The 25,728-nt window shown below is 59.8% G+C and overlaps 1 protein-coding gene across 2 annotated transcripts in view; it reads right to left on the minus strand.

Annotated features, from left to right (window-relative positions):
* Positions 1-585: 585 nt before the first annotated feature.
* LOC119295942 (RNA polymerase sigma factor sigB-like) overlaps positions 586-25,728 on the minus strand; it is a 28,734-nt gene continuing 3,591 nt past the window's right edge. Inside the window, exons 3-6 of one of the 2 annotated variants that reach the window (XM_037574369.1) lie at positions 3,004-3,234; positions 2,767-2,895; positions 1,133-1,330; positions 586-1,052 (exon numbers count right to left, since the gene is read on the minus strand). In XM_037574369.1, the coding sequence (XP_037430266.1) occupies positions 759-1,052; positions 1,133-1,330; positions 2,767-2,895; positions 3,004-3,234 (852 nt within the window). In that variant the 3' untranslated portion in view covers positions 586-758. Of the gene's footprint in view, positions 1,053-1,132; positions 1,331-2,766; positions 2,908-3,003; positions 3,235-25,728 lie in introns of both variants that reach the window. The other variant, XM_037574368.1, reaches the window with a different exon arrangement.

Consider the following 25,728-nt stretch of genomic DNA (forward strand, 5'->3'; position numbering starts at 1 on the left):
CGGTGCCATAGGCCCAAAGTGTTTCATTCAGCTTCCTTGCCCAGTCTTTCCTAGACTTTGCACCGTCTTCTATAATATTGTCTTTATTTCTCGGTTTGAGAGTTCAACTTGACACAAACATATGTGCTAGTATACACTTAAGTGGCTTGCCATCTATTCTTGCACTGTAGATTCAGATTCTATCCTAGTCGTTCCCGTTTCATGTTCTATTGGAGGTTTAAACCTTTGTAATCCATAGATCGATGTGTGTTGACAGAAACAAAAAGGTTAATTCATAACAAGAGCAAATCTTGGTACCGCTAGTTTTTCGCTGCTCTACGTACCACGCGCGGTGCATGCGCTGCTGAAGGAACCGTGTCTCCCCGCCGGACGTTAGGATTCTGTGCGCACGCTATCTTAGATTTTCCCATTAATCTTTCAGCAATTCTTTTTTTTTACAGTAATCTTTCAGCAATTCGTTACGTTATATTCTCACTTGTAGGGTGCTGATACGAGTTATTTCAGCAATTCAGCAATTTGGTTTGGTTTGATTATTATTCTTGAAGATATTCCGTGAGAGAAGATATGGAACCGCACGGCAAGGGATGCATGATATTTCAATGTTTCCGATCTTAAAAGTTAAATTGCTCACCAAAATTTATTGATTCCTTTCATTTGACCTACACTATATAAGGGGTCGCTAGGTAAATGGTACCAGTAATGGATTCTCAAAAACAAAACTAAATCTGAAAGAAAAATACTTTGTGCAGACAAACAGTTCACCAATTGCCTACAGGCACCAGATAATCCATCAAACACTTCACCTTTTTCTTGCCTCTCAGTTTCCGAAATGCACCCGATTCGATCTGCCGAATCCTCTCCCTGCTGACACCCATGATGTTGCCAATCTCCTGCAAAGTTCTTATCCTACCATCATCGATTCCAAACCTAAGCTTGACAACTTGTCTCTCACGTGGGCTCAGAGTATCCAGTGCCTGATGCACATCTTTCTTCATTGACATTCTATTCAGCATTTCTTCAGCTGTCTCAGCGCTGGGATCAGCTGTGACCTCCTGAAAATGGGAGCACGTTCTTGTTTGAGTTCTATATACAGCAAGCGCGGGTGAGATACAAAATACAAACGAGACGGTACCTGGTAAGTCATGTCTGTGCTTCCAATTTTGCTATCAAGGGATACACTATACTTCGGGAGGTTCACTGCTGCTTCGACACGTTTGACTGGCATACCAGTGTCCACTGCTATTTCCTCATTAGAGGGTCGCCTTTTAAGTTTACGGCGAAGTCGTTTTGTGCACTCCTTCACACGATAACTTGCCTCAACCATGTGAGCCTGGTAATCAGAATAAACCAGCGTAAGAAATATTGCAGCTAAGAGAACCAGCATTGATAAAATACAAGTATCAAATACAAATTAGCATTCATTCCTGCCGTCTGGTAAGATCCATGCCCACTGTCTGGTAAGTTGAAGCAAATGAACTGAGACGGTCTCAGAGAATCATACACAAATCGTAGTTAACCGGAATCATCAATTAACAGAGAATATTAAAAGAGAAAGTCGACAGGAGTAATATTGCAGTGATGCAATGTCTTTTCACTCTATGAAACGAAAAAAGACAACACTAACTGCCAAAAGTACCAAAGACGTCTGACCCAAGTAATACCCGTAATCATCATATGAATCATTCTTTCTCCTGCTCCCACGACCTAGGCGACAGGCGGTAGCCGGTCTACCCTACTCCCCGGTGAGACCCAGTGCCCCCTCTTCCTCTGCTGTGCTCAAGCGCCGGGGGGGCCAGGGACTCTAGGGCTTTGGTCCGGTGGTGGTGGTAGGGTTACGAAAAAATTTAGGGTTTGTCTCCGATCGGAGGTGACGAGACGATGGCATCATCGTCAGCATGGATAAGGTCTCCACGCCTCACTGTCATTCTGGCGGTTCTTCTTTGTGGCATGTGGGAGAGTAGAACCAGATCAGCTTCTTTTGCTTTTCTTCTGCAGTTTTGTCTCGGTCGTGCTGTCCTGCGGAGTGGAGAACGTAGTTGTGCATCTTGGTCCTCCAGCTCCAGTGCTGACCGACAAAGGTTGGCTAGCCTTGGCTTCAGCAGGGAGCGTGTGAGATTTGTGTTCCCCGACTCTATGGCCGGGGCATGGGGCATTCTACAGGCCCTTTCCGGTGTGTCCTTCTCCACGTCAGTGATTTGCTGCGCAGATCGCAGCCGCCGGCGTCTTCTAGTCTACATCAACGACTTCCCGGCCGTTGCTTATACAAGCTTGTGGGCTTCAACAAGTTTGCTCCATTGAGACAGAAGCCCAGAGGCGGCAACAAACTTTGCTTAAGGCGCGCGGCCGATGGATGCAGGAGGAAGAAGACTTTGGCAACCCCAGGGACCTGGATGGATATTTCAATTTGTTGAGAAGTGTTTTTGTAAGGGTCTGTTCAACTTAATATGTGGCCTTTGGCCTTTCCGGAAAAAACCCGTCAACTGTACCATGTGTCTCATTGCAAGAAACTAGCATCAATGCGTTATGCTACAAAATAAATAGTTATCTCGCATTTGCACATAGACTAGCAGTTTCACCAATTTGAATGGGTTCACTCGTACTGCAGAATCTCAGAAATTGTCTAACTTAATTCAGCTTGCACTCATGCATGATAGTAATATTAGGCACCAAGTCACAATCAGTATGACCACAGCAGCCAGCAGGTGGGTACACAGAATAGTGCAACAAAACATAAAATAACTAAAAGGACAAGGATGGCCAACATACTGGTAAGCGAAATATCTGGGTTTGCTCAGAGACAGATTTTCGCATTGCTTGTTTGATCCACCAGTGCGAATATGTAGAGAACCGAAAACCCTTTGATGCATCAAACTTTTCAGCACCTCTTATAAGGCCCTGCATTCCTTCCTGTAATGAAGACCTAGAACTAAAATATCCATGCTAAATACAGCATAGAAGTAACCATACTTATTAACCACAACAGCTAAAGAAAAGTCCATGTACCTGAATAAGATCATAAAGCTCCAACCCTGGACCTTCAAATTCTCTGGCAATAGAGATTACAAGTCGCACATTAGATGTTACCATTCTGTTTTTGCAATGAATACCATGATCAAGACGTTTCCGCAAAGTGTTCTCATCAGTTCCAGCTGCAGCTGCCCACTGTGGGAAGGTTGGTTGACCACCATTGTATTCTGCAAGCTCACCTTGAATTGCCTCCAGCTTCAAGAGATCCTGCACCAATTCAAGGTAATCTTGCATATTTAGCTCCAAAACTGGCTCTAAATGAAAAGAACAATACTACATTCACGTCAGCACTCCATCTCACTAGGATTTCGATTACTAGGTCCAGCAATATCTCGAGTACAAGCAACGCGGCATTGGTGTTCGTCGAGCTCTCGCCTAAACCCGCGCCTCTCTCCTTTGCTCTCGGTTTCTGGCCAGCAGTTTCACCACCGCCACCTACTCTCCAGCGCCACACACGCACTTAGTTCACCAGGTTGTGCACCAGCTCGGATGGTGCGTCGCTCCACTGAACGAGAACTTAAACAAGAGAATCGGCACTGCGGCGAAGAACTCATTGCCGGAGCACCTTCCCAGGGACCAGCGAATGAGCATCAGGTGAAGGCAACTGAGGTAATACTTGATAGTCCGGCTTTAGAACCTTGCGGAGGAAGGAAACCTGAAAACAGGATAAACTTTGGTTGACGCTGGCAGACCTAGCCAAGAGGCCACTTCGCTGACGCTCTCGAACACCTCCAAGGGACCGAAGAACTTGAAAACCAATTTGTAATTTGCTCGGGGAGTGACAGAGGCCTAAATATAGGGTTGGAGCTTCAAGAAGACCTCATCACCAACTGATAGGAGCTGGGATCCTACCAGGTCTAGCACGTAGGTTCTAGGGGTGGAAGGAGGGTTGGCGTGGAGGAAGGCGAGGCAGGCGGCGCTGGGGCGCCGTCGTCGCGAGCGAGCGTGAGAGAGAGAGAGGGCACAGGGGGCGTCGGCTAGGGTTAGGTCTCCCGGCTCCCTTCAGGAAGCCGAGCAAATATGATTGCTTCTGCTTAATCTCAAAACGGGTCCTTACATGAGTTTATATAATCCTCCTAATGATATAATTGGGCTAAGCCCCTAACACGATAAGATAAGTTGGGCTAGGCCCCTAACTGCCTGCGCTGTGAGGCCTTCTCCGGCTATAGTGTATGCCGGTCGTAACATCTCTCCCCGTTTGCGCAAACAACTCGTCCTCGAGCTGAAAGTCGGGAAAGTGCTGGCGAAACTCGTCGAGGTGCTCCCAAGTGGCGTCCTCCTCCGGAAGTCCCTGCCACTGAATCAGCAAGCGCCACGCACCCCGGCTCTGTTGGGCCTTCAAAACCTTCGGTGGACCAGGAAGTAGACGGCCCTCGAAGGTCGGAGGCAGATCCGGCGTGGCCGCCGGTGGCTCGCCGCGAAAAGGCTTCAACAAGCCCACATGGAAGACGTCGTGGATGCGAGCGCCCGGTGGCAGCTGAAGGCGGTAGGCGACGTGGCCGAAGCGCTCCAACACCTGAAACGGCCCAGCAGGTCTAGTGACTGCGTAGAGCGGTGAAGTAGGCGCAGCCACAACCAGTCGCCCACCGCGAACTCCGCCTCGCGGTGGTGAGCGTCGTAGTACTTCTTGAACAGCTGTTGGGCCTGGAGAAGACGCTGGCGCACCTCGGCAAGGATCTCATCCCTGCCGCGGAGAAGCTCGGCCGCCGCCTCGGTCCGGGCCGTGTCCGGCTGGAACGGCAAGATGGGTGGCGGAGGACGACCGTAGACCACCTCGAAGGGCGTGGCACGCAGGGCAGAGTGGTAGGAGGTGTTGTAGCAGTACTTCGCCCAAGAGAGCCAGTCGACCCATGCACGTGGGCGATCACCTGTAACACAACATAAGTACATGGCAATCACCTTGTTGACCACCTCAGATTGGCCGTCCGTCTTGGCCGTACTGAGGCGGAGCTTCACGCCCGCCATCCGAAACAGGTCGCGCCAGACATGTCCCGTGAACACCGGGTCGCGGTCGCTGACGATCGAGGACGGAAACCCGGAGGACGGAAACCCGTGAAGGCGGACGATGCCATCGAAAAAGGCCCGCGCGACGGAGGTGGCGGTGTAGGGATGGCCGAGCGCAATGAAGTGCGCATACTTGGAGAAGCGGTCGACCACCGTAAGGATGACGGACTTGCCGCCCACCTTGGGGAGGCCCTCAATGAAGTCCATGGAGATGTCGGCCCAGACCTGAGAGGGCACCTCCAGGGGCTGTAGCAGCCCCGCCGGCTGTAGTGTCTCCATCTTGTTGCGCTGGCATGTCACGCAAGACCGCACCCAGTCGCGCACCAACGCACGATCGCCGGGGATGTAGACATCTACGCGGAGACGGTGGAGGGTCTTCTGCACGCCCTCGTGGCCGGCCGAGTGGGCCAGCAGCAGGGCCTGATGATGGATGTCGTCGTGATCCGGCACGATAAGCCGGCGCCCGTGCAGGAGCAGCCCGTCGGCCAGCTGCCACAGCTCCTCCAGGTCGCCGTCGGCGAGGCGCTGACGGAGGAGCTGCGCGTCGGCGGCGCTAGCGGTGGCGCGACAGATGTCGTCGATGAAGGCGAAGGAGGGGCCCAAGCAGATGCAAAGGGCCGCCCCCGTAGAGTCGACTGTTTCGAGGTTATAGCAGAAGCGCCACGTGTCGTCCGCCTTGCGAACGAGGAGAACCGGCGCCGAGAACGGCGAGGTTGAGATCTGGATGATGCCAAGGGCAAGCATGACCGCGCACTGCCGCTCCAGCTCGTCCTTCTGCAGCTGCGGGTAGCGGTACGGCGGACCGCCACGGGAGTTGTGCCAAGGTGTCGGCGTTCTGGGAACCAGGGTACCCAGACTGCCTGCCTGCGGCCGTCGTGGCTCCATCAACGGTCTGGTACGACCCAGCTTCGACTACGGCAAGACAAGACCCTCGCGAGGGGTCAAGCCTCGCGAGGCGGGCGACATCAAGACCTCCGGAGGGAGTGGCCTCCTCAGGCTGCCTCCTGAGCAGAGCGAAGATTTCTATGCAAGACCCAGCCTCACGAGGCTGAAATGACGTCAACCATGACGACCAAGGCCAGGCGCGCGCCAGCGGGCGCAGAGCAGCAGGTTTCCTCTTTGGTGCAAAGGAGGCAAGCGCAGGTGTGGAGTCCCGAGGAATCAGCCAAAGGTTGCCATTTGCGTGCAACGAAACCAAGACCGCCAAAACGGCGGGATGGATGTCATCGCCGAGCCCACCACGATGTCACGCTCAGAGGCTTTGCAGGCGAAGACCACTTTCGTCAGGATTAGATGTACTTCTTGTCCCCTTTCAAATTTGGCCGTTGTGGGATCCCTTCCCGCCTAAGTTTTGAAGGAAGAGGACCAAGGCCACTATAAATATAGCCTAGCCACCACCGTAGGAAGGGATCGACTCATCCGGTGATCAGCTCATCGAACCACCAAGAGCTCATCACAAGAACACGCCTCCTGATGTTGTTCTTTCACTTGTACTAGTTCATCCTCAGCCCCTCGCGAGGCTAATCCACCACAAAGCAGGAGTAGGGTATTACACCGCAAGGTGGTCCGAACCTGGGTAAACTGCCGTGTCTCTCTCTGTAGTGTTCATCGAGCTAGGTCGTGAGAGCAGCGGATCGATTGGCTTGAGAGGTTTAATTCTTCGCACATGCCCCTGAGTTCGAACCTTTCTTGGGTCTGCGGAGCCCGGAATCCGACATTTAGCGTGCCATGTAGGGGCGTGTCGAAGCCTCTCTTCTGCCAGTAGTTTAACCCCCGCTCCGCTGTTCTCACGGCGGACGCTCGTCGAGTTCGTGCCGAGCGCCGGGCAACTCTTGACGCGCGCGTCGCCCAGACGGCGCCAGCGAGCAACGGTGCTCCTCGCCGCTCCCCGTCGCCCGTGGCCAACACGGCCATTGGCGCTGCAGACCACGAGTAGCAGGATTCGTCGTTGCCGCCCTCCGTGCGATGCGACGGCCGCCCCGCCACTCCGTCGCTGACCCCGGCCGCTGCTTCGTCCTCCCACGCCCGTCGCGGGCCGGCGACCGCGCAGTCGGCGTTGCTCATGGCGCGTGAGCTTCTGCGCTACCGTCCGGCCAACGACCTCTACGAAGATTGGCTGGACCGCATCGCCGAGCTCGTCAGCGCTGCTGGAGAGGCTCCTGCGCTGTCCCGTTCGCTGCCTCCCCCGCAGCCCCAGGCGGGCGACGTAGCTCACGGCGCGCCTCCACCTCCTCTCCGGCAAGATGTCGTCCCCGAGCCAAGGCGCGAGGCCCCCCAGCGCGACCAACCGCGCAGGGCGCCCGCGCGGGATGAAGAAAGCTGTCGGGTCGTGCAGCGGCCTCAAGGAGAGGCGCGTGCACTCCCAGCTCCCCCTGCACCTCCGCGTCAAGACCACATGCAGCCTGAGGTGGTTGCGCGCGGGCGTCAAGACCTGGCTCCCCCTCCGAGGCGAGCCCCTGTGGCCACGGCGGGATGCCGAGCGTTCACTCCAGAACTTCGCCGCGTCGTCTGGCCAGGCAAATTCAAGCCGGATCTGCCTCCGCGCTACGACAGCACCCCCGACCCGGTCGAGTTCCTTCAGCTCTACGAGTTGAGCATCATGGCGGCAAGTGGTGATGAGAAGGTCATGGCGAACTGGTTCCCCATGGCCCTCAAGGATGGCGGGCGCTCGTGGCTCCTAAACCTCCCAGTGGGGTTGATCTCCTCCTGGGAGGAGCTGCGCGAGCGCTTCATCGCCAACTTCCAAGGCACCCGCGACCGCGCTCCTGCAGCCGGTGACCTGCGACGCATCAAGCAACAATCAGGAGAGACCTTGCATAAATACATCCAGCGTTTCACCAACGTTCGCCTCAAGATCCCCAAGGTGTCGGACGAGGCCATCATCTCAGCGTTCACTGATGACGTCCGGGATGTCAAGATGAAGGAGGAGCTCGCCATTCATGAGGACCTGTGTTCAGTCCTGGAGATGTTCAACATGGCGACTAGGTGCGCAAGGGCAAAAGAAGGTCGCCTCTCGCTCCTCAAGCTCCCTGAAGCCGATCCTGAAGACAAGAAGGCCAAGGCGAAGGACATGAAGCGCAAGGGCCCGGTAGTGCTCGCGGCCGAGCCTGACATGAAGCACGGCTGTGATCACCCTAAGTCTTCCAAAGGCAACCGCCCGTTCTGCGCTTCCACAATGTGCACAGCCACAACACCAACGACTGCCAAGAGCTCCGGGCCATCCGCGACAGACGCCTTGGCCGACGCCCTGAGCGCCACGACCGTGGCTACGGCCGAGGAGGAGGTCGCGGCGGAGGCCGTTGGAACGATCATGGCCGCCGTCAGGGTTGGCGCGATCAGCCTCGTGAAGACCGCTCGCAGGACCAGCCTCGTGACGGTCCGTGGCGGGATCAGCCTCGCGTTGACCGTCCTCACGACAATACTGGCCTCCCTCCGCTGCGGCCGCCATCAAGGAACGACGACCACCGCCAGGACGATGGGTCTAGGGGCTTCCAAGAGCCTCGTGCTATCGCCTGCATCCTGGGAGGTGCTCAGGCCCCTGCCTCCCATCGCATCTTCAAGCAGTTCGCTCATGAGGTGAACGCCGGCCCTCCAGGTGTCGCGTCGCGTCCGCTTAGGTGGTCCAAGTACGCCATCACTTTCGACTCTTCGGACCAGCTCAAGTGCGCGGCCACCTCAGGCGCGCTCCCCATGCTCTGCTCACCTACCATCAGCAACGTTCTCGTCACCAAGACACTCGTCGATGGCGGCGCTGGGCTCAATGTTCTCCGTCGAGACATTTGACAAGCTTCATGTGCCATATGACCAGGTTCAGCCCACCAAGCCATTCTCAGGGGTGACCGACGGCTCCACACACCCCATCGGGCAGATTCGCCTCCCCATCACCTTCGGCAAGCGCGACAACACCGCACCGAGCTCATCGACTTCGACGTTGCTCACATTCGCCTGCCGTACAACGCCATCCTCGGGTACCCAGCTCTCGCCAAGTTCATGGCGGCAACGCATCACGGCTACAACGTCCTCAAGATGCTAGGAAGCGGCGTCATCATCACGGTCGCCTGCGATGAGAAAGATGCGGTGTGCTCCCTCGGGCGCGCCTACCAGGCTGGAGCGATCGAGGACTCGGATAGCGAGGGCATCACCCTTCCTCCTGAGGTTGCCCCCAAGAAGAAGAAGCAGTTCCTCCTCAAGGGCACTCAGGAGGCTGGCATGCGTGATGATCGTGACTCGGGCCCCTCGCCCTCTGCTGGGGCGCCTTTCCCTCTCGCCAAGAAAGGCGCACCTGGCGCCCCCTCAGGTTGGGCTCGGGGGCTCTTCTCTGGAAGGCCTCTAACCTGGCCAGCGTCACGAGGGAGGCGTTCAGGCACCATGTGGAGGCGTGCTTCAACGCGCGCTTCCAGGAGCAAGGCGCTGGGCGCGAAGCACCAAGCGCACAGGAGTTCGTCACCAGGGCAATCGAAGATCTTCAGGACGCACGGGCCATGCGAGGCGAGCGGCGGCCCGCACCACTTAGTGCAGCTGCTGCTTAGGACGCGAGCTGCGCGTCTGCGTCAAACATCCCGGGCCTCAACAGGGCTGCTTCTCAGGAGCTCTTCTGGCCGCCGGTGTGGAGGCCACCCCCACAGCTATGTCTGCATGCCGTTCGGCCTGCCGGGTGCGGCAGCCTCGCTCCAGCGATGCATGTGTGGCGTCATGGCGTCTCGTGAAGCCAGGCGCCAGGCAGTCCTGGCGGAGGAGACGGAGCCTCTGGAAACCCCCGAGGCTCAGGAGTCTGTTGGCTCATGAGGAGCAACTTCTGCGGCGCGCATCTTCAGCTACTTCAACACTTCTACCCCAACGGTGCCAGGTGACTTTTCAGTTCGTTCAGTTGAAGGCGCCCCCCGGGCTGCATCATCCTCAAGCTGTAGGGGTCCGCCCCGCAGCATGTATCGTTTTGCGCATCTATCAGAACTGATTTCCCCCTTTTATGAGCTGCTATATATTATCACCTGCCTGTCCGGTGCTTCGCCATCATGAACGTTGTGCGCCCTTTCGAACCCGCCCGCGACCGCCTCATGATTAAGGACTGGCACGGCGTCTGTGCTCGGGTCCGTCCCTGCAGCGTTGCTAAACCCAAGTGGCCGAGCTCTGTCTCGCGGGCCAGCCCCGTGTACGTCACCTCCCGTGGCCCTTGGTGCCTTGTTCTCGCATGAGCTAATCACGAGTGGATAAGTTATGGCGCGCGGCACGGTGCCTCGCCACCGCGGGAGCCTCGCGCCGGTTGTCTTTCTTTGGGATCGATGCATGAGAAGTCTGGGCACGGCATCTGTGCTCGGGTCCGTCCCTGCAGTGTCGACAAATCCAGCGGTTGAGCTCTGTCTGGCGGGCCGGCCCCGTTCACGTCACCTTCTGGGGTCGCTGGTGTTTGGCCTTCTCATGTAATATCCTCAGGAGATTCACTCGGCGTAGGTGACCTAACCATCTCACAGGATTCCAGCACGCATTCTTACCAAAAATTCAGGCGCAACCCGCCTTGAGGTAGGGCCTCGTGAGTCCCGCACTGGCTCACAGGTGCCCATGCACACCTCCTCCAGTCCTGTCGTGCAAGCCACGTGCCAGGACGGGGCTGTACACGCCCCGGGGACTCCCCTCAGAGGGAGCCCCCTCCCAACGCACCAGTGGAAGCCCCATGCTCCGCGCTGGCGGACGACACGGTCGAGGAGCGGCTATGCCCATGCAAAAGTGGAAGCGTCATGCTCCGCGCTGATGATAAACAACTGAGGGCACCCTAGCGGCTGCACTAACCTCAGGAGAGCCCCAGGGCTCGACCTCTGCCCTCACCGCGCCAACTTTCCCCCAGATAGAGCCGCGCGAGGGGGCTGGGCACGGGGCTGCGTCCAGGTCACGCCTGGCGCACGCCACCCTACCAGGTCTTCGGCACCTGGTCATCTCGCGACCCTCCCAGGCAAAAGCTGGCAAGGAAAGGTATGAGGACTCCGGATTAACCCAGACACTACGCGCACTTCCTTCACAAAGCCGTTCGTGCATCAAGGGGGACACCTGAGCATAGCGACTCCGGGGCCTCACTGGTCACGTAACCCCTCACCCCTTGGTCTCGTCCTGGCGATCCAGACGAACCAACGGCGGCTGAGGTATGTGCGGGGCCGGACCTTGCCGACGCAGAACACTAAAGGCAAACGGGAGGAAGCCGAGCATGGAAAGGAAAATCGCGGAATCCTAGCAGATTATTACAAACCATAATGCTCACGAATTCAAAGCAGGAGTTCTTACGCCTCCACGAGGCACGTCAAATGTTGCAGGATAAAAGATGGAAGGTGCCGCCTTCAGCTCTGCTCGTCGCCACCAGCCGCCTTGGGGAGCGGGTCCTCGACGATGCCGCTGTCGCCTTCGCCGCCGGTTGCGGCCACCAAGGCCTCAGGGTCGATGCAGCGAAACTTCACCACCAAGGCTTCCACCTGCTCCTTCACGGCTTCAGCAGCAGCGACCCGGGACTCGGGCGCCACCGGCTCCAGCAGCATGCCAAGGTCCAGGCTGGGGTACAGGAGATGAAGATGGTCATAGACACGCGTCGCGGCCGCAGTGAAGAGCGTGCGGCACTCACCTTCCACCATGGAGCCGAGCGCAGCGGAGATGTTCCCCAGCTCCTCGACAAGCTTGGTGAGAAGACCAGGGAGGCCACCATCCGGGGTCGCCAGCGCCTTGTCGTACCCTTCCGCGTAAAGGGAGTGGAGCGCCTCGCGGCACTTCAGCTCGAAGGAAGTGAAGGCGTCGCGTCCGGCTTTCTCAGCCACCGCGAGCGTCTTCTCCTTGGCCTCCAGCTTGGCCTTCTCCTCTGAGACATGCTTGGTGTGGGACGACTGGGCCGCGTCTACCTCCTCCTTCAGCTTCTCCAGCCGGCTTCGCTCCGTGCCCTGCTCTTGACCTGCCTGCTCCAGCTCGGCCTCGCGGTCGGCAAGCGCGGACTCCCGAGCCGTGAGCTCCTCCTCTCGTGTCTGGAGCCCGCGCGCCTGGGAGGTCTGCTCCTCGCGAAGCTTCTCCAACTTGGCCTCCACCTCGCGGCAGCGGCTTTTGGCGGACGCGGCGTCGGCTAGCGCAGCGTCGCGAGCCATGGCAGCTGTCGTGGCCTGCTCCTTGGCACCCGCGGCAGCGGCTGTGGCCTGGCTCCAAGCCGTCCTGACGGACGAGTCGGCTCGAAGCCACCCCGAGATCAGCTCCAGGCGCCCCGTCGCCGCACGCCCGTCAGTGTACCCTGAAGGTCGTCCCGGAGTCGGTCGAGCACGACGTAGGCTTCCTTCAAAGCACCAGGCCCAGCGGAGGGGCCCTGGTCCGCCGGCACGAGAGCCCTGGGAAGAGGAGGCGCTGGCACCTGGACTGGCGTTATCGCGACATCGGTCGGGGCAGAGGGCTCCGGGGGCTTCACGCCTCCCGCGGGCGCGTCTAGAGCTGGAGCCTTCGGAGCCCGCTGCGCCTTGAGAGCGGCGTCCTTCTTCTTCTCACCTCGGGGGCCAGCCTGGTCGTCAGGAGAGCGACATCATGAGCATGGTACCACGACGAAAGGTAAGAACAAAGTAAGGTGCTTACTCGTCTTCGATGATATACGCCCTTCTCTTGCCCAAGACGGCGCTGCCCCCAAGCTTCTGCAGCAAGGGCTTCGCCGCGGCCGGAGGCTCAGCCGGACGCATAACGGGAGATTCCGAAGCGGCGGCAGCAGGCGACGAGGCAAGGGCGCTGCCCTGAGGCGGTGTCGACGTCGTTCCTCCCTTCAGGCCCCCGCGGTTCAGCCTTCGCAGCAGGGTCCCCCCGGACCTCGTGACGACCCCGGCGGGGCGCGGGGACCTCCCGACCAAGCCTTCCTCGGCATCATAGTCGTCAAGAAGGCCCCGGAGGAGCTCGCTCCGCCGCGGAGGAGAAATCTCCCCCATCCCTTCCTCGGTCGCCTCCGAGTCTTCCTCCTCGCCCTCGACGGAGTCCTCGCCGGAGGACAACGCCACTAGGGAGTTGGGGGGCCCGGATGGCACGAGCCTCCACTCGTTGAAGTACGGCATGGAGGCGGCCAGCGCCGCCCCGTCGTCACGACGGTACAGCGGAAGATGGGCCGCCGGAAGGCAGCCTGGATCCTTCCCGACCAAGACTCGCACAGCCTTGTCCAGCTCCTCGTCCGTCAGGTTCCCAGGGCGCAACCGGAGGTCATCTTTTGCGCCTTTGAGGTCCCACATGGGGCGCGAGTGAGCTTGGAGAGGAGCCAGGCGCTGCACCAGGAACTCGCGGACGATCATGGCCCTCGTCAGCGCCTCGGAGCCCATGTCGGCCTTCACCTTCTTCAAGACCGGCGCCGCCTGGGGATCGGTGAGCTTCTCGTGAGACCACTGAGGCAGCTTCTCCGGCCGCTCAGTCGGCGGCTCCAGCCGAGCGTGATGGCTCCGGGCGTCAAGGTAGATCCACCTGCGCCGGAAGTCGTCCACCTTCTTTGCGGCCTTCATGAGCTCCTTATTATCATGGAGCACGATGAAGGAGACGCATCCGGAGAGCTCGCTTGAGCCATGCGTCCGGAGGAAGAAGAAATGGCGGAACAGCGCGACGGAGGGCTTCACCCCCATGAAGGCCTCGCGGTAGAAAGCAAAGACCGACGGGAGGAGGACGGAGTTGGGTTGAAGATGAAGCGCGTGGATCTGGTAGTGGTCAAGGATGGCGAAGAAGAACCTGGAGAAAGGCGGGACAAGCCCCGCGAAGAGGCTGTGGAGGAAGAAAGGGAAGAACGCGCCCGTCAAGGCTCCCTGTTAGGCTGAGCCGACCCTAAGCTCGGTCGCTCCCCTCTCGTTCTCCGGGCCCGCCGTCAATGGGAGCACGGCGGCGAGGTGCTCGACTTCGGTGATGGTCGATGGGCTGAGGGCCGCTTCAACAACAGGAGCCGCGGGCGCGGCCGCACCGGCAGACTTTGCCTTCTTCCCCATCGGCGAGGAGCTTGGGAGCGAGGATTTGGTGGATCTGGAGGCACCCTCGGTAGGAAATGGATGAGATCTGGAGCAAGACAGAAAGGAGGCAATGAAGGCTCGGCTGCGGGAGTTGGCCTTTTTGTCAGGCCACGCCAGTTGCCGAGGCCGCGTGGAGAAGCGGAGACGCCCACGTCCCATCAAGCGCCATGCGTCGGCTCGGTCCGCAGGCGATTGGGGCCCGCGGCATTCCGCACTTGCCCTTTGGCTTCGCCTCGAAGCCAAGTGTGAGCACGCCTTGGGCCCGGGGGCTTCTGTCGGCGTTCTGGGAACCAGGGTACCCATACCTGCTTGCCTGCGCCCACGACGTGCTTCCATGGACGGCCTGGTACGGCCCAACTTCGACTACGGCAGGATAAGACCCTCGCGAGGGGCCAAGCCTCGCGAGGCGGGCGACATCAAGACCTCCCGAGGGAGCGGCCTCCTCAGGCGGCCTCCTGAGCGGAGCGGAGATTTCTATGCAAGACCCAGCCTCACGAGGCTGAAATGACGTCAGCCATGACGACCAAGGCCAAGCGCGCGCCAGCGGGCGCAGAGCAGCAGGTTTCCTCTTTGGTGCAAAGGAGGCAAGCGCAGGTGTGGAGTCCCAAGGAATCAGCCAAAGGTTGACATTTGCGTGCAACGAGACCAAGACCGCCAGAACGGCAGGATGGATGTCATCGCCGAGCCCACCACGACGTCACGCTCAGAGGCTTTGCAGGCGAAGACCACCTTTCGTCAGGATTAGATGTACTTCTTGTCCCCTTTCAAATTTGGCCGTTGTGGGATCCCTTCCCGCCTAAGTTTTGGAGGAAGAGGACCAAGGCCACTATAAATATAGCCTAGCCACCACCGTAGAGAGGGATCGACTCATCCGGTGATCAGCTCATCAAACCACCAAGAGCTCATCACAAGAACACGCCTCGTGAGGATGTTCTTCCACTTGTACTAGTTCATCCTCAGCCCCTCGCGAGGCTAATCCACCACAAAGCAGGAGTAGGGTATTACACCGCAAGGTGGCCCAAACCCGGGTAAACTGTCGTGTCTCTCTCTGTCGTGTTCATCGAGCTAGGTCGTGAGAGCAATGGATCGATTGGCTTGAGAGGTTGAGTTCTTTGCACACGCCCCTGAGTTCGAACCTTTCTTGGGTCTGCGGAGCCCGGAATCCGACACAGGGAGTAGGTGGATGCGATGGTCGTAGACCCGGGCTGGCGGGAGACCCTGGGGCTCGTCGAAGAGGTCGCTATGCTGCTGCAAGAGACGAGCCAACAGGGGGTGCTCGGGCTCGGTGGCGGCCGCCGTCAGCTGTGGGTGGGGCGCCGTTGAGGAGGGGCCACCCACGCCCTCCCACCGGACGCGGCGACCCAGGCGCCAGAAGACCATCGTCATGGCGTCGAAGTACCAGAGTATGGGTCCTAGAGTTCGCAAAAAGTCGACGCCGAGGATGAAGTCGAAGCAACCCAAGGCAATGCTGACGCACATGATGGTGAAGTGCTCGTCGCCGACGCTGATGGGGACATGCCGCGCAATCCCGTGACAGTGGAGGCGATCACCGTTAGCAACGGTGACCCGGAGTTGCTCCCCACCCCTCGGCTGGAGCGCCAAGCGGCGCATGGTCGACGCGGGCAGAAATTATGGGTAGAGCCCGTATCCAGCAGAGCCAAGAGACGCTCGCCTTGGATCGTCACTGGCAGCAGCATAGTCTTCTCCGCTCGTATACCCGCTAGGACATGGAGGGAGACGACGAGTGCAGTCGCATGAGCAGGGGCCGGCGCGACTCCCGCAGCCTCGGGGGCGGGCAGGGCGTCAAGCCCCTCGGTGGTGTCCTCCTCGACGTAGTCCGCAACCTCCAAGTAGAAGAGCCGCGGGCAGACGTGGCCCGACACGTAGGGCTCATCACAATTGTAGCATAGCCCCTGGCGACGACGCTCGAGCTGTTCGGCCGGTGTTAGCCGACGGAACAGGCGAGGCGCAGCCGGGGCGTTGGACGCCCCGGTGCTAGTGGTGGTGGAGGCCGCGGAGGCTGGCGAGCGCCCCGGGACGGTAGTGCCTGCTACATGGCCACCGCGCGACGCGGGCGTAATACATGGCCGTGTGGAGGTCCTGTGGCCCGCGCATTTCCACGTCCACGCGGATATGATCTGGCAGACCGCCAACAAACAGCTCGGCCCGCTGGCAAGCCGTATCACCGCGCGCGTGGCAAGCCAGGGCCTGGAAGTGGTCGGCGAAGTCTTGCACCGTGGAAGTGAAAGGCAAACGCCCAAGCTCCCCAGGCGGCTCCCGCGGATCGGCGGCCCGAACCGTAAGAGGCATAGCTCGCGAAAACGCTCCCATGGGGGCATGCCGCCTTCGTCCTGCTCGAGGGCGTAATACCACGTCTGCGCACCGCCCCGGAGGTGATAGGAGGCGAGCCAGGTGCGGTCGGACGCCAGCATGCGCTGCCCCCTGAAAAACTGGTCACACTGGTTAAGCCAATTCAGGGGATCCTCGGTGCCGTCGTAGGTGGCGAACTCGAGCTTGGAGAAGCGCGGTGGCGTGTTGCTGTGGCCGATGGGGGGGGGGGGTACGCCTCGTCGGCGCGGAGCTGCGAGGAGCACGGCGCCGAGTAGGTGGGCATCAAGGCCCCCCCTCCCTGGAACAGCGGCCGCCGTAGGGACTCGCGGTGCTGGAGGGGCCCTCGAACTGCAGGGGCGACGCCGTCATAGACGGGACGTGCGGCTGACCCGGTGCCTCTGTGTAGACCGGCGGCGACAACCCGGCCAACCAGGCCGGTAACGGGGACGGCGACGGGGGGAACCGCAGCTGGTGGATGGGAACCCCGACCACCGTCATCAGAAGGGTCGGGCCGGAGGTGGCTGGTGGCTGCGGCGACAACTGCAGCTGTTGCGGCAGCGGCAAGGCGGAGGCGACGGAGGGCGGCAGCTGCCACGGCAGTTGTGGCGGCCCGGTGATGGTGGCGCCAGGAGCTAGGGGTTGCGGCCCATAAGGTCCCGCCAGGAAGAGGCGGATGCCCTGGACCGCCTGGGTGAGGTCCCGGAGCGCCGCGGACATCTCCGGGGTGAGGACAGCGGGGGCGACGACGGGGGCCGTCCCGGCGGCGGAGGAGACCAGTCCGATCAGGAGCGGGGTGCTGCCCGCGGTGGTCATCGGTGACGTGGTGATCGGCAGCGGGAGGAAGGGGTGGGCGGCGGCGCAGACATGATCGAGGCTGAGACACCTGATACCAAATTGATAGGAGCAGGGATCCTACCAGGTCTAGCACGTATGTTCTAGGGGTGGAAGGAGGGTTGGTGTGGAGGAAGGCGAGGCCGGCAGCGCTGGGGCGCCGTTGTCGCGCACGAGCGTGAGAGAGAGAGGGCGCAGGGGGCGGCGGCTAGGGTTAGGTCTCCCGGCTCCCTTCAGGAAGCCAAGCAAATATGATTGCTTCTACTTAATCTCAAAACGGGTCCTTATATGAGTTTATATAATCCTCCTAATGATATAATTGGGCTAAGCCCCTAACACGATAAGTTGGGGTAGGCCCCTAACTGCCTGCGCCATGAGGCCTTCTCCGGCTATAGTGTATGCCTGTCATAACACCAACAGCAAAAAAATTATCAATGTGATGTTTGTTGGCCTGGCTCTTTATCCGCTGCTATGCGCGCAAGAGGTGCTGACCAACCGAGTCCATAATGAGGAGGAAACGTTCAAGCCACTGCTGAAGATCAGGAATAACAATGGTGTCATCAGGAGCAATGTCGAAGTATCGCGGATGATGCCCATAGATGACCTCAAAGGGGGTTTTGCCAATTGCAGAGTGCAATTGCTATTTTACCAAAATTCACAGAGGGAGTGACTGAGACCAACCAACGAGTTGGATGGGCACTGACACAACAACGGAGATAACCCTCCACCTGTTGATTTACACACTCTGTTTGGCCATCTGATTAGAGGTGGTGAGGCAGGATCATACGTAGCAGGTGCGAGTGCATTGAAACAACTCTTTCCAAAAGGCAGCGGTAAAGATGCGATCACGTTCAGAGACAATAAAAGAGGCATAGCATACAATTTGTAAATCATGTCGAGAAAGGCGTCAGCGAGAGGTAGAGTAGTAAAAGGGTGGTGCAAGGAAATAAAATGGTTGTATTTGGACAGCTTGTCAATAACAATCAAGATATAGTCGAAACAACCCAAAGTTGGCAACCTTCGATGAAGTCCATAGTCGGGTTGTGCCCATGTACGTGAACCTATAGGGTCGCTGTTATAACCGGCCAGGTCTATGGCCGCAGGAGGCCCACCGGGCAATCTTAGCCCGCAAGTTATCTTAGTTTTATTTCATATCGTGGTTATATATACGACTTGTAAGACTATTTTCAGAATGAAGCAATAAGACTATTTCTATTGCCCGGCTCCCAGAGGAGCCGGAACCCTAAAACCCTAGCCGCCTCCTGTCTCCGCCGCCGCCCCACGCGCAAGGACGGCGCCACGCCGCCGGCCGCCGCGCTCGAGCCCTCGCCCCTCTCCCTCCTTCCCCTACAGCCTCCAGCCAAGACCGGGCAGAACCCTAGCTCCTAACACCTTGGTATCAGGTATCCGGGTTTCGACCATGTCTTCACCGCCTCCAAACCCACCACCACCACCGCCGCCGTTGCCCACCAACGCCCCCACCGCCGCTGCCACCGACTCCACCACCGCCGTTGCTTCTTCGCCGGGCGCCACGGCCTCGCTATCGGCGCCGATCTCCCCCGCACCCGGCACCACGCCGGGCCAGGGCTAGCCGCAACTCCCCATCCAACAACCGCCACCGTCGCCTCCCCCCACGCCGCAGCAGTTTACGCCGGAGGCCATGGCCGGCGTGCTCAACGACCTGGTCGTCGCGGTCTAGGGCATCCGCCTCTACTTGGCGAGCCCGTACGGGCCGCCCCCGCCGCTCCATCCGGCCGTGCCCGCAGGCCAGCCGGCGCTGCCGTGGTACTTCGTACCGGCGGCCGTCACCGGAGGCTATCCGGCGCTTCCCCCACCGGCGGCCTCGACGCCGCCTTGGCCACAGTGGCCAACGCCGCTCGCGGCGCCACCCGCGCCGACAGCCGCCGTCCAGGGCCCGCAGTGGCCGACCTGGGCCGCGCCGTCTCCCGCCGCGCCATCCCTCCCGGCGGCAACCGTGCAGGTCCCACCACCACCCCCGCCCAGCCCTAGCCTGGGCCGGTCCTCGCCGAGCGGACTCCCGATCCAGGAGGTCCGCTTTCCATCATCACCGTCTCCACTTCCAGGCTGGCTCCACGGGCCGCCGTCGGCTTACACGGAGGTCCGGCCGCCGTCGGGTTCCCAATTGCAGCCCGAGGCGTCGGGCGCCACCGGGAACTACGCCGGCCTTCCCACCGTGGACCGAGCGCCATCATCAGCCCTCCGCACCGCCGAGGTAGTGGGCCAGGGCGCGCCACACCAGCAGCCGCCCCGGTTCGCCAAGATCGACCTCGCCACGTACGACGGTTCGGACGACCCGCTTAACTGGCTCAACCAGTGTGACCAGTTCTTCCGCGGACAGCTCACGCCCGCGTCGGAGCGCACTTGGCTGGCTTCCTACCATCTCCGCGGGGCCGCCCAGACATGGTACTACGCCCTCGAGCAGGACGAGGGCGGCATGCCCCCGTGGGATCGTTTCCGCGAGCTGTTCTTCGTTTCGGACCACCCGTACGCGGGAGCCGCTTGGCCGAGTTGGGCCGCCTGCCTTTCACCTCCACGGTGCAGGATTTCGCCGACCGCTTCCAGGCACTGGCGTGCCACGCGCCCGGTGTGACGGCCTTACAGCGGGCGGAGCTCTTCGTCGGCGGCCTTCCCGACCACATCCGCGTGGACGTCGAGATGAAGGGGCCCCAAGACCTTCAGACGGCCATGTACTATGCTCGGGCGTTCGAGCAGCGCGCCCATGCTTTGACGCGGCCATCCGCGCCACGTGGGGGCCGACAAACCCCCCGGCTGCCTCCGACAGCACCGGCGTCTTCCACCGTCGCCCCGGCAGCCACCCCGGCCCCGGCGCGGCCGTTCAGGCGCCTTACTCAAGCGGAGCAGCTCGAACGCCGGCGCTTGGGCCTGTGCTTCAACTGCGACGCGCCCTATGCACCGGGCCATGTCTGCCCGCGCCTCTTCTACTTGGAGACGACAGACGAGACCGAGGATGACACCCCGGAGGATGGCCTCGGCGCCCCAGCCCTCGCGGAGCCCGCAGCGGCACCCGCGCCCGCCCCGGCTACCGCCCTCGTGGTGTCACTTCACGCGCTGGCCGGCATCCGTGATGAACGGACGATGCTCTTACCGGTCATGATCCATGGCGAGCGCCTGGTGGCCCTCCTGGACACAGGTTCCACGCATAATTTCCTGCCGGAGGCCACCATGCGGCGCCTTGCACTACAGCCGACCGGCGGGGAGCAGTTGCGGGTCACCGTCGCTAATGGCGACCGTCTACGCTGCCACAGGCTCGCCCGCGACGTGCCCATCACTATCGGCGACGAGCACTTCACCATCACCTGCGCCGGCATCGACTTGGGTTGCTTCGACTTCATCCTCGGCGTCGACTTCTTGCGCACGTTGGGTCCCATTCTCCGGGACTTCGAAGCGCTGACGATGACCTTCTGGCGGTTGGGTTGCCGCATTCGGTGGGACGGCATTGGGGGTGCCGCGCCCGCCCCACCACTTCAGTTGGCCGCGACCACCGCCGAGGTCGAGCATCCGCTCTTGGACAACCTCCTGCAGCAGCACCGGGATCTCTTTGAGGAGCCGCAGGGCCTGCCGCCGGCCCGGATCTACGACCACCGTATTCACCTCCTTCCGGGGTCGGCCCCTGTGGCCGTACGGCCTTACCGGTATCCTCAGCTGCAGAAGGACGAGTTGGAGCGGCAGTGTGCACTCATGCTTGCCGCGGGCATCATCCGCATCTCCACGTCACCATTCACGGCGCCGGTCCTCCTCGTTCGCAAGTCGGATGGCACGTAGCGTTTCTGCATCGACTACCGCGCCCTTAATGCTCTCACATTGAAGGACAAGTTTCCTATCCCGGTGGTCGATGAGCTTCTCAACGAGCTGCACGGGGCGCGCTTCTTCACCAAGCTGGATCTCCGGTCGGGGTATCATCAGGTGCTCATGCACCCGGATGACATCGCCAAGACGGCGTTTCAGACTCACCATGGCCACTTTGAGTTCTTGGTGATGCCCTTTAGCCTCTCCAACGCCCCGGCGACCTTTCAGGCTTTGATGAATGATGTCTTACGACCCTACTTGCGTCGGTTTGTGCTCGTTTTCTTTGATGACATTCTTATCTACAGTGCCTCTTGGGCAGAGCACCTCCAGCATGTGGCTATCGTCTTCAACGAGCTTCGGGCGCATCATCTTCATCTTAAGCGCTCGAAGTGCTCGTTCGGGACGCCTTCTGTCGCTTACCTCGGCCACGTCATCTCAGCCGAGGGAGTGGCCATGGACGCCGACAAGGTGGCGGCCGTCGCCGCCTGGCCGATTCCGCAGTCACCGCGGGCTCTTCGCGGGTTCCTGGGCCTCGCGGGGTACTACCGGAAGTTCATCCGGGAGTTTGGCCTCATCGCGGCCCCGCTCACGCGCCTTCTCCGTCGCGACGCCTTCTCTTGGGATGAGGAGGCCACTACAGCGTTCGAGGCCCTCAAGGGGGCCATCACGACGGGACCCGTCCTGCAGATGCCTGATTTGGACCTTCCGTTCACCGTCGACTGCGACGCCTCCGGTGCGGGGTTCGGTGCGGTCCTTCATCAGGGCGATGGACCCCTCGCCTTCTTCAGCCGCCCCTTTGCCGCACGCCATCTTAAGCTGGCGCTTATGAGCGCGAGCTCATTGGGTTGGTGCAGGCAGTACGCCATTGGCGGCCCTATCTTTGGGGTCGTTCCTTCCGGATCCGCACGGACCATTACAGCCTCAAGTTCATGCTGGATCAGAGGCTCTCGACGGTGCCCCAGCACCAGTGGATCAGTAAACTCTTTGGGTTTGACTTCACCGTCGAGTACCGGCCGGGTCGCCTTAACACCGTCGCCGACGCCCTGTCTCGGCGTGACGCCGATGTTGACGACGGTGCGGCGGAGGGGGCGGCCTTCTACATCATCACCGGGCCCTCCTTCGCCCTCTACGCCGACATCCGACGGGCGACCGCTGCCGCGGCCGACTCTCTCCTCTTGCAGCAGCAGCTGGCGGCGAGAGAGCTGGAGGAGCCGTGGCGCCTCGCCGATGGCCTTCTCCTCCATGGGCGCAGGGTCTTCGTCCCGGCGCACGACGATCTTCGTCAGCAGGTGCTGCGCCTCGCCCACTCGGCAGGCCATGAGGGGGTGCAGAAGACACTCCATCGTCTCCGCGCCGACTTCTACATTCCAGGTGATCGTGCCCTGGTCCGTGACTGGGTACGGTCTTGTGTGACGTGCCAGCGTAACAAAACGGAGACTCTACGGCCGGCTGGCATGCTTCAGCCCTTGGATGTGCCATCCCAGGTCTGGGCGAACATCTCCATGCACTTCATCGAGGGCCTCCCCAAGGTGGGCGGCAAGTCCGTCATTCTCACGGTGGTCGAGCGCTTCTCCAAGTATGCGCACTTCATCGCGCTCGGCCATCCCTATACAGCGGCGTCTGTCGCGCGGGCCTTCTTAGATGGCATTGTCCGTCTCCACGGGTTCCCTTCTTCGATCGTCAGTGATTGGGACCCCGTGTTCACGGGACACGTATGGCGCGACCTCTTCCGGCTGGCGGGCGTGAAGCTCCACCTGAGCACCGCCTTCCACCCTCAGACGGACGGCCAGTCTGAGATCGTTAACAAGGTGATTGCCATGTATTTGCGTTGTGTTACAGGTGATCGACCTCGCGCATGGGTGGACTGGCTCTCGTGGGCGGAGTACTGCTACAACACCTCTTATCACTCCGCCCTCCGTGCTACGCCCTTTGAGGTGGTGTATGGCCAGCCACCCCCGCCAATCCTTCCGGTTGATCCGGCCTTGGCGCGGACCGAGGCAGACAGTGCTCTCCTGAGGAACCGTGATGAGATGCTCGCGGAAGTCCGGCAACGGCTCCTACAGGCCCAGCAGTTGGCCAAACATTACTATGATGGCCACCATCGCGAGGCGGAGATCGCGGTGGGTGATTGGGTCTGGCTACGTCTACTTCATCGCTCTACGCAGTCCTTGGACCCACGCGCGAGGAGGAAGCTCGGTCCTCGCTATGCCGGTCCCTTTGCGATCCTGGAACGCATTGGGAAGGTGTCTTACCATCTTCAGCTTCCGGCAGGCGCGCGGATCCATGATGTCTTCCATGTGGGGCTGCTCAAGCCATTCCGCGGAGAGCCACCTGCGGCACCACCGGCACTCCCACCGATCACGGACGGGCGTCTCCTTCCTGTGCCGGAGAAGACGTTGAAGGCTCAGCTGCGACACGGCTCCTGGTACGTGTTGATTCAGTGGGCTGGACTGCCAGAGGAGGACGCTACTTGGGAGCAGCGCGAGGAGTTCCGCCAACACTACCCCGACTTTCAGCTCGAGGACGAGTTGTTTGCGCAGGCGGGGAGAGATGTTATGACCGGCCAGGTCTATGGCCGCAGGAGGCCCATCGGGCAATCTTAGCCCGCAAGTTATCTTAGTTTTATTTCATATCGTGGTTATATATATGACTTGTAAGACTATTTTCAGAATGAAGCAATAAGACTTTCTATTGCCCAGCTCCTAGAGCCGGAACCCTAAAACCCTAGCCGCCTCCTGTCTCCGCCGCCGCCCCACGCGCAAGGACGGCGCCACGCCACCGGCCGCCGCGCTCGAGCCCTCGCCCCTCTCCCTCCTTCCCCTACAGCCTCCGGCCAAGACCGGGCAGAACCCTAGCTCCTAACAGTCGCACACTTAAGGGGGCAGAAACCCACTCAGATGAGATACGGGTGGACCATTCAGACTCAGGTTAGTCCACAAGGGCAAGGGGAAGACTACCAACTCTGGTGAGGGCCCATCATCACATTCTGGCGGGGCTGGTTCAGCCCCTCGCCCTGCTGCTCCCGCACCAGCACCCTGGACCGGCATGGTCCACGCTTGGCCCATGCCCTGGCGGCCCCATGCTCTTGGTGCAGGCATCCTCGTCCCGTGCCCCGGGGGCTCCATTGTGTTCGCATGGCGGTGCACCATGGGGTCATCCACCGGCGCTCGGCTCGGCTCCACCTGTTGTCTGGCACACCAGCAGTGCTCCTGCCCACCCCCTCTACGGTGCGGTGGCTGGCGAATCCCCCGATGCCACCCCTCCGACTTGGGACCAGACAGCCCTCATCCACGCCTTGAACAGTATGAGAGTGCAGCAAGGTCAGGCTTCCTCGCCAATCACGGAGTGGTACCTTGATACTGGAGCTTCCACTCACATGGCGTCCTTGTCTGATATACTCTCTTCCTGTCATCCTTGCTACTCTTCCCGCATTGTAGTTGGCAATGGTTCCTCGCTAGCAATCACACACACTAGCTACCACAACATGCCGACAACAACCAACACCCTCTCCCTTCATAATGTTTTAGTCTCACCTAATCTAATCAAAAAATTCATACCAGCCAAAGCCCCAGCTCGTGACAACCCCATTAATGTTGAATTTGATGATCATGGACTATTTTATAAGGATCAAAGAATGAAGGTGGTAACCCTCCGATGTGATTCTCCTGACGATCTTTACCCACTGGAACCCACGACCGAGCCTCAACGTCATCACACCCTCACCACTGTCTCCCGCGACACCTGGCGTCGTCGACTCGGGCACCCTGCCGATGATGCCCTCGATCAAACCCTCCAACACTCATCTCTCGCCATCAACGAGAGCTCCTGCCCAACATGCCATGCATGTCAATCAGGGAAGAGTGTTAGGTTACCTTTTAGTTCATCGGAAAATGTCTCTTATTTTCAGTTTCAGCTCTCCAGTTTTCAAAACTACCGTTATCGTGGATGATCACAGTCACTTTATATGGACTTCCCCCTTGCAACAAAAATCTGATCTCCCATCCTACGCACGTTCATCTCCCTTGTACAAAACCACTTCAACCTCTCTATTCTCATAATCCAATATGACAATGCACGTGAATACAAAAATCTCGCCGCCCGCACCCTTTTTTCATCCCTCGACATTGTCCTTTCATATCATGCCCCTACACATCGCCACAAATTGGTTGTGCCGAACGATCTCTTCGCACACTCAATGACATCACCCACTCCCTACTCATCAACGCAGCCATGCCCTACCCGTACTGGGCTGAGGCCCTACAGACCGTCACCTTCCTGCTTAATCGACACCCATGCCGTCCACGCCGCGACCAAACACCCTTCTTCCTTCTCTAGGGCATTCACCCAGACTGCATTGCCCTATAAGTATTTGGCTGCCTCTATCAACCTAATCTCCGCCACTACAACACACAAACTAGCACCAGTCACCCCATGTGTATTCCTTGGTTATTCCCAAGATTACAAAAATCAAGCCCACCGACCTTGTCATCCTCTCTCGCCACGTTGTCTTCGACGAAACACAATATCCGTTCAGCACGACACCACTAGACCCCGCCCCTGACCTCCTCGAGCTCACCAATCCACCATAGTCCCTCAGCGGCAACGCACTAATCACCCCCGCCCCGCCGCCCCAACATCTCCCACCCCACCCAATTCTCCTGCCATGGCAGCCGAGAGCCCACCCAATCAAACTCCTGCCATGGCAGCCAAATCCCCAGCCACCAGCCCCACATAC

The sequence above is a fragment of the Triticum dicoccoides genome, chromosome 4B (genome assembly GCF_002162155.2).
Source record: "Triticum dicoccoides isolate Atlit2015 ecotype Zavitan chromosome 4B, WEW_v2.0, whole genome shotgun sequence".
NCBI classification, from domain to species: Eukaryota; Viridiplantae; Streptophyta; class Magnoliopsida; order Poales; family Poaceae; genus Triticum; species Triticum dicoccoides.